The sequence below is a fragment of the Anastrepha obliqua genome, chromosome 1, assembly GCF_027943255.1.
Source record: "Anastrepha obliqua isolate idAnaObli1 chromosome 1, idAnaObli1_1.0, whole genome shotgun sequence".
NCBI classification, from domain to species: Eukaryota; Metazoa; Arthropoda; class Insecta; order Diptera; family Tephritidae; genus Anastrepha; species Anastrepha obliqua.
In genome coordinates this window covers 70,794,015-70,802,998 of record NC_072892.1, presented here as the reverse complement: position 1 = coordinate 70,802,998, position 8,984 = coordinate 70,794,015, and the positions used below count along the sequence as shown (strand labels likewise).

General features: G+C 37.5%; 2 protein-coding genes across 2 annotated transcripts; both read left to right on the top strand.

Moving 5' to 3' along the window:
- The first annotated feature begins 388 nt into the window (after positions 1-388).
- Positions 389-1,410, top strand: LOC129247055 (uncharacterized oxidoreductase TM_0325-like). Its single transcript, XM_054885938.1, has one exon. The coding sequence runs from the start codon at positions 551-553 to the stop codon at positions 1,316-1,318; it is 768 nt and encodes a 255-aa protein (XP_054741913.1). The 5' UTR covers positions 389-550; the 3' UTR covers positions 1,319-1,410.
- Positions 1,411-4,526: 3,116 nt separating this feature from the next.
- LOC129249445 (3-oxoacyl-[acyl-carrier-protein] reductase FabG-like) lies at positions 4,527-5,783 on the top strand. Its single transcript, XM_054889267.1, has one exon. It carries the CDS (start codon positions 4,726-4,728, stop codon positions 5,566-5,568), a length of 843 nt encoding a protein of 280 aa, XP_054745242.1. The 5' UTR covers positions 4,527-4,725; the 3' UTR covers positions 5,569-5,783.
- The last annotated feature ends 3,201 nt before the right edge of the window (positions 5,784-8,984 follow it).

Sequence of the window (8,984 nt, the reverse complement as noted above, 5' to 3'; positions counted from 1 at the left end):
AATCATATGTAAATGTCAACAGTGATGTGGGTGCCGATACGCGAGTGCGACGACTGTTTGTTTGATGACAGGAGGTACTTCGTTTTATCCTCGTGACCCACAACACCCATTCCCTTTGCTTCTTTATCCAGTTAGGAAAAGACAGAACTAACAGCGTGGTTGTTAAGGCTTATGATGTCAATATCATACGGCATATGCCAACAATTGTACGCTCTTATAAAATTTGTGCGATTAAGTTCTGCGGCTCGCACGACCTTTTCCAGTAAGAGGCTAACGACAGCGAGTACCCTGTCTGCAATCTTGTTATGGTATTATTGTTATTGCATAGATATTGCATATTTCCAAAATGTGAATAAAAACAACCCTGTGATAACCTCTACAATCGACAGCTGATCATGTCCGTATAAAAACATATGTATGTGCACATATAAACAATAGCAGATAATTAATAAAAATCACTTTGAGTAAATAAAACAAAGCTTATCTCTGCAACTTACGCAAGTTCCCAGAGAGCAACTGTGATTAATATCATCATCCTCATTATTTAACTATGAACTTTGCAGGCAAGGTAGTACTCATCACAGGAGCAAGTTCCGGTATTGGCGCTGCTACTGCAGTAAAATTCGCTGAATTGGGAGCTTTGCTGGCAATAAACGGACGTAATGTAGAGAGCCTGAAAGCTGTGGCAAAGCAATGTGCTGCTGTTGGTAAGGATCCACATCTGGTGGTGGGCGACATCTCCAAGGAATCTGATACGGAAATTGTCTGGCAAGAAACTTTTAAGAAATACAATAAACTGAATGTTTTAGTTAACAATGCTGGTATAATTGAGACCGGCAGTATTGAAAATACCAGCTTGGCACAGTACGATCGTGTGATGAATACCAATTTACGAGCAATGTATCACCTGACAATGTTAGCTGTACCGGAACTAGTAAAATCGAAGGGCAATATCGTAAATGTTTCAAGTGTAAATGGTATACGTTCATTCCCTGGTGTGCTAGCCTACAACATTTCTAAAATGGGTGTAGATCAGTTTACACGGTGTGTTGCCCTCGAACTAGCTACGAAAGGTGTTCGTGCAAACTGTGTAAATCCTGGTGTTACCGTGACCAACCTACATAAACGTGGTGGTATGGATGAGGAAACGTATAAAAAATTTTTGGAACATTCAAAGACTACTCACGCTCTGGGACGTCCTGGTACAGTAGATGAAGTAGCAAATGCTATTACTTTTTTGGCTAGTGACTTGGCAACTTTCTCAACTGGCGTTAGCTTAGCAGTAGATGGTGGCCGCCATGCTATGTGCCCACGTTAATGTACCTACGAAATGTACACATACTAAAACAAACCTATTGATTTCTCGTTGCATTTATTATTGGTTGAAATTATTATAGTATATTTTTGTACTTTGTATAGTATTGAGAATATAATGTAAAATATAATACTTTTAAACTGATTTTGTTTTTACTCTATAATATCACATTTTCGTAAATTTTCAAGAGAATTATAATTTATGTATGTGGTTTAAACATATAAATGTTATTTGATACGATGAAGATTTGAAAAAAATGTCCTTTACTTTTCCGGGAGATGCTGCTAAAGTGGCAGTCCTTGCCGTTTATAAAACCAGGTCGTTCCTTAACGTAGAGCCAGCTGTAGTGGAAACTCCACCCGCTTGGGTTGGCTTCAAAGGGACAGGACTTGAGAACACTATACGTGTGTCGCGTCTTACCACGGATTAGGTAAGCCCCATTTATTTAAGCAAATTTTGCAACTATATATGTACATATTTATCGACGAGAAAAATAATGTCGAAAGCTCGTACATATATGTAGTATATGTATGAGATTAGAAGCATTCTAGTGATCGCTTGTGTGTGCAATTTGATTTAAATTTTTTTTTTTTGTATTAGCGCAACTCATCTATTTAGGTCTAAAGAACATATGTAAGTATGCGCGAACATTTATAACTGTATAAAAACATTTTCCGACAAACACTAAATTTTCTTTCTTTTCGCCTTTGGAAATCTGCGTGCCAAAAAACAAGTTTATCTACAAATCATTGAGCACATAAATAGCCAAACACAATTCTGTACCCATTCGAAATAACCGCCGAAGTCAAAAACCATGTTTCCAGTAAAAAGCATTATGTACCTGTATACTAAACAGGAGTTAGTATATTTTAAACAAGTAAGGAACTGCTTAATTCAGTCCGAATCGCCTGTGAAAATTTAAGTAAAATTTAATTTGGGCCGGCTGCTAATTTTTGGTATTACCCAAATTTGAAGTCGTTATCTAGATAAAGAGATTTATCCAAAAGTGGGCGTGATTTGTCAAAATTTTACTTGAGTCAAATCCGGGTCGTTCCGGTAACGAAGAACCGATTGTCGAGGGCATGTACTTTGAGAAGTCGACTTAGGCAGTTAATGCGTGTGGCCACAGAATTAACGAACGGGAGTGTAAAAATTCGCTCCCATCAATGGTTCATATATGTACATAAGTATATACTGCGTACATACATATTTATGTATTTGTTTTCAGCAGCTCCCAACCTATGTAGCACTAGGTTTATCCCACGGATTCTCATGGTTGTTGGTCAAAAATGACCAGATCAAGCCAGTGGTTCGATGTGCTGATTATTTTGAGCAAATTATTGTATAACCATTAAGTAAATTACTAAATATTAAGTTCAAAAGGAGTATAGTCTACCCCCAATGACTCTGGCAATACAGAAAACGTTTGAGAATCACTGATGGCCTAGAGAAAAGTCCAGTGGGCGTGCGAGCGGGAGACACATTGAGGCATTTATATACATACAGTAGGGAGCAAAAGTGTTTCCATAGTTGACATTCTCGACTTTGTGGGCCAATAAAGTGCAAACGAAGGAAGCAAATCAAAAAAACTTTTTGTTGTAATAATATGTCTTTAAACCTCAACAAATTGCGGTATATGATAAAAATAAAACAGAATCAGTAAAATATTCAAACAAAAAAAACCAAAACAACTCCCATGTGTACAATTTTGCACTTTCCGTTATTCTTACTTTATTTGATTTCTTAATTTTCTTTTCAGTAATAGACATGCAGTTTTACCATTATATGTTTTGTTTGTTCATTCTTCGCTTATATGATCCAGAAAATCACGTGTTTCTTATTATTCGAAACAGATTTGTTGATTTTAGCAATTAGTCTATAAAGTACCGCGAAACAATGAAGAAGCTTTCGTCTGATGTCGAAAATAGTATTATTAATATAGCCTAACTGAAAGTGGCTGTTCGACTCGTGCTATTGCAGATCAGCTTAAGATTTCCCATTCAGCGGTATCCAAGGTCCAAAAAAGACGAAATGTTGCACCCAAAAACATTATTAAAGGCCGTAAACGCCTCTTAAAAGACTCTGACGCCAGACTAATGATGTCGAAAATGAGATCTGATAAGTTCCTAACACCAAAGAAGGCATCTATGGACATAGGAAAAGACGTGAGTCGGTGGACAGCTAGAAGAGCACTGGCTAAGATTGGATATGTGGCAAGTGTGAAAAAAAATAAACCAGCTCTATCCGAAAGGAATGTCAAGGCTCGATTGAAATTTGCCCGGGAACACAGAAACTGGACTCTAGATGACTTGAAACGTGTTATCTGGTCAGATGAATCCAACTTCAACCGTTTTCAGTCGGAGGCAATGTCAAAGTTTGGGGATGATTTACTTGGTGGCACATTGAACCATTACAAAAAATTGATGGTATAATGTTAAAAGAAGACTACCTCAATATTTTGCAAACCCAACTATCAAATTTTCTGGACAAGTGTGCATATCCCGAAGAGGAAATTACTTTTCAACAAGATGGGGACCCGAAGCGCACTGCCAAAATTGTCCGCGAATGGTTAAAAAGCCAAAATTTGAAGTTGATGGAGTGGCCAGCTCAAAGTCCCGACCTCAATCCGATTGAGAACCTGTGGTCAATCGTGAAGCGACGGCTCGGGCAATATAAATCAGCGCCATCCAACCTAGACGATCTTTATAAGCGTGTAGAACTGGAGTGGAACCGAATTCCAAAAGAAAACATAGAGAAGTTGGCCGAGAGTATGCCAAACCGAATAAAAGGTGTAATAGCTAATAAGGGTCTGTGGACAAAATATTAATTTCATATCATATTTCATTTTGTTCACTAAAGGTGCAAAATTGTGCACATGCGAGTTGTTTTGGTTTTTTTTTGTTTGAATATTTTACTGATTCCGTTTTGTTTTTTATCATATACGGCAATTTGTTAAGAATTAAAGACATATTATTAGAACAAAAGGTTTTTTTGATTTGCTTCATTCGTTTGCATTTTATTGGCCCACAAAGTTGAGAATTGCAACTATGGAAACACTTTTGCTCCCTACTGTATATACGCACGCATGTAGGTACATATATGCTTAGACACATATGTATGCATGCATGTTCGTATGTACATATAGACGGCTAGAATCGTGTTTTGGATGTTATCCGCTTGAACAGCTAGGCAAATGAACGACAAGAAAAGAAAAGTGACTTGGTGGACCTAACGCGATCACGTCGATGAGAGCTGTTCAGTCTATGGCTTACAGTTTTCGTTGCCTATTGTCGTGCATTGTTCGTATTTTCCGCGTTTGTTATAATAATCCTGATCGTGCAAAAATATATACATACATACATATGTACATACGTATAATATATACACATATCTTTTAGTGATTGCACAAAATGTTTCCAATACAATTCAACCATTCAATTGATTTACAAGAACCAGTGGTGATTCCACCGCCACGATCTCCCTTGGATTTCAAAAATAAAGTTATAATTATCACTGGAGCCAATTCTGGCATTGGTGCTGCCACCGCCATGGAATTCGCCAAGTGGGGTGGCCTTCTTACTGTTGTTGGGCATAATAAAGCAAGTTTGCGTGAGGTGGCCGACAAAGTCATTGATGTGCACGAACATTCGCCATTGATAGTGCATGCAGATATGACCAAGCAGGAGGAAGTGAGGCATATTGTTGACAAAACAATGGCCACTTACGGACGCATCGATGTGCTTGTCAACAATGCGTCCGTTGTTGAGATTGGCAATATTGAAACAACTACGATGGATCAATATGATCGTGTAATGGACATAAATATACGTGCTGTCTTTCAGCTAACTTCGTTGGCGGTGCCGCATCTGATCGATACTAAAGGATGCATTGTGAACGTATCAAGCATAAGTGGGATCCGCTCGTTTCCCGGCATACTCGCTTATAACATCTCCAAAGCGGCGTTGGATCAATTTACGCGTTGCATAGCACTGGAATTACGGCCAAAAGGTGTGCGTTGTAACTCGGTCAACCCCAGTGTTATCATAAAAGATGTTCAGAAAAGTGACAGCATGGATGATGAGGTGTATGAAGCAATTTTGGAGCAGTCTAAGATAACACATGCTTCCGGCCGTGCGGGCCTGGAGGAAGAAGTGGCTGGAGTAATCGCATTTTTGGCCAGTAATATGGCAAGCTTTATTACCGGTGCAACTTTGCCAGTCGACGACGGACACCATGCCATGTGTGCGCGATAAGATGGCAATAAAATCGTAACACATACAATATGTACATATCCATTCATTTGTATGTACATGTGCACTGAAATAATTGCATTTGATAGTGGATACTTTTTGAAGGAGTTGCGTGTGTTCAAAAGTCAAAGTCTGTACCGTTACTTAGTTATAACATCATTTTTATTTAGAATAGCATCATCACATTTTAAAACGTTTTACCGTTATATTTTATAATAAAAAAATAATATTATATTTAGTTTCACACTTTATTGGAGTAAATGCACACATATGTATGTACATTAGGGTGGCAGTTATTTTGCAAGATTATTTTTTTATTGGTGCTACCCCCCAGATTGGTTCCTTTATATATAAAAATGGTGGAAAAAAAGTTTAAAGTAAATCTGGTAAGTGGAAAGTGTGCCCCCGGGCCTTCAAAGTTTCAAAAAACCCGAAAATTCGTAGTATAAGTACTAGTAGTAAGTAAAGTAGCCGAGCATTTAGTTTATCACATTACAATGATAATTCAAATTGTTACGCTTAAAAAAATATATATTCAATGCAGAATCTACCAAGTCGTTCGACCCTTGCGCGTGCTTTAGAGGAAATTCCGCAATGCTCAAAACATTTGTCTGTACCAGCAAAACAAAAAAGAGGACGACAAATAATAATAACTCCTAAGCTTGCTTCTGCTTTGGATAAGTGCAAGATCAGTGACAGGAATACAGTTCATATTCTTATAGCTACACTTGAAGCCCTTGGTCAAGATGTGGAGAGTTTCGCGATCAACAGGTGGCCTATTAACAATTCTCGTGAGAAACTCCGCGAAAAGAAAGCTACCGAAATCAAAAATATCTTTAAGGATAAGGAATTGCCTGCCGCTACGATACATTGGGATAGTAAATTACTGCTATCACTAACAGATAAAGAGACAGTAGACCGACTTCCTGTTATTCTTTCAAATTGCGGTGCTGATCAACTTCTTGGTGTACCTGCATTGCACTCAGGGAGTGGAAAAGAACAGGCAACAGCTGTTTGCGAAACCCTTGCGGAATGGGGCCTTCAGGACTACGTAGAAGCATTGGTTTTTGACACTACTGCCTCTAATACGGGCGCTTTTAATGGTGCGTGTGTTTTGATTGAAAGCTTTCTAGAAAAAGATATTTGCCTTGCCGCCATCACATATACGAAATCATTTTAAAAGCCGTTTTCGAGGAGAAGATGGGTAAAACTACCGGCCCAACCGTACCAATCTTAAAAAAGTTCCAAACTGCTTGGCCTAAAATAAATGTAAATAATTTTAAAACCGGAATCGTGAATAAGAAGATCAGAAAACATTTGGATCTGGTCGATGTTTCCCGAGTTCTTGATTTTATACGAAGCACGTTGCAATAACAACAACCGAGAGGGGATTATCGAGAATTTTTACAATTGGCTGCTATTTTTCTTGGCGAAATACCATCTCGTGGAGTATCCTTCCGTGCTCCAGGAGCTATCCATCACGCAAGGTGGATGGCTAAGGCTATTTATTGCTTTAAGATATTCATGTTTCGCGATGAATTTAAATTATTACCGCAATTTGTGATATTTGCATTTTCCTTATTAGTATATATATCGAAGCGTGATGTTGTGCACCTTCTACAGCCAAAGCACCAAAAATGGATTTCAGTGTTCTTCCAAAAAATTTATAAATACCGGACAGTTGACGAAGACATCTCTCGTGTGGCTTTATAAAAAATCAAAAATCATTTGTGGTATTTATCACCTGAGTCCATCGCCTTGGCCTTCTTTGACCCAAATGTGACGGCAGAATCAAAAATTAAAATGGTAAAGGCGTTGCATCGTGAAACTGATGCTGAATGTGAAAAAAGTATTAAAAGGATAACCGTGGAAACAAGCCAAGTTCGTGAATTATTAAACCAAGCACTTGAACAATTTGTCTCCAACAAAACAAAACGATTCGTTATAAGATTTAACATAAATGACGAATTCCTATGCACAGATCCTGCCCGGTGGCACAAACATGAAGATTTCTTTAATTTTAATTCATTTTTATTTTATCTTCTTCAATGAGTTATTTCTTTTTTTAGTTTTTTTATATGTTGTTATTAAACTAAATTGCAATGAAGTAAACGTCATATGGATGTATATATGCTAAATACTGTATGGATAATAATTTCCTTCTTCAATTTATATATGTATAATTTAATATACTTTACCAATTAAATCCTTTTACTACTTATATTATTTACGCTGTATATATACTCATGTAAAATAAAAAACACACTTTTAATGAAATTAAAATTTTTTGTCATTTTGGGGTAAATTTTGCATATTGAAAGGCTCGGGGGCACACCTTTTCCCTATCCGATTGGCACCAAATTTCACAGAGGTCATTTTTATATAGAATGGAACCAAACTGGAGGGTAGCCCGCGAAAAAATATTGTATATAAAAAAACAGGTCAAATAACTGCCACGCTAATGTACATATGTACATACGTAAGTAACAAATACGAACAATGCATACACATGAATACAAGTCCATACATTCATAAATATACTTTTAACCACTGATGATATTAATCTACGTATGTATGTATGTATGTGTGTGTTCATGGATTCTTTGATGCTTTAATTGGCTGTTATTGGAAGTTCTACAGAAAAAGCAATAATAGAATATTAATCGAATTCCTTCAAAAAAAATTATTTCGACTTTGAGGATAATTTTTTGGATTCGTTTTTTTTAAATAGGAGCATGTTTGTATATACATACATACATACATACATATGGACATAAGCGCTGTCGCAAAACGCGATGGCAAAAATTCACTCGGAAGTGAATTACAGAACCTGACAGAATATGATTTCCCTAACAGCAAGTTGATGCCTTAAAAACACTTCCCGCAACCTGTTGCTTCTTTCGTGGGCATAACAGTGTTGCAGCATTTCTAATTTACAAATGCAGACTTTGAGGACATTCTGGCTTGTTAGCTATCGACTCTTAATTAGAGCAGTTTTGCTCTACACAGTCTATGCTGATCTAATAATACGATAAAATTTCGTTGCCAAGACTAACAGAAGGAATTAATTTAGGGAGTTACACCCACGTGATTTGATAATCAAAATCTGAGTTTTAGAGACCAAATCTTCAAACAGAGGAATATCAAGTAAGGTGTTCCGCAGGGTAGTGTCCTTTCACCCTTGCTGTTCAACTTCTATAAGTCGAAGCTCCCCCAGCCGACAAAGTGAACGTCTAACTCACCGATCTTTCTCACTTTTTCACTGCGAAGAATCTCCAACTTTCCCCCACAAAGTCCACGGCGACCATCTTTACGACCTGGACAAAGGAGGTCAAACTGCAACTCAAGGTAAAAGTCGATGGCACACCAATTCCGATTGTTAACAATCCCAAAATTTTGGGTGTAACACAACTGCAATT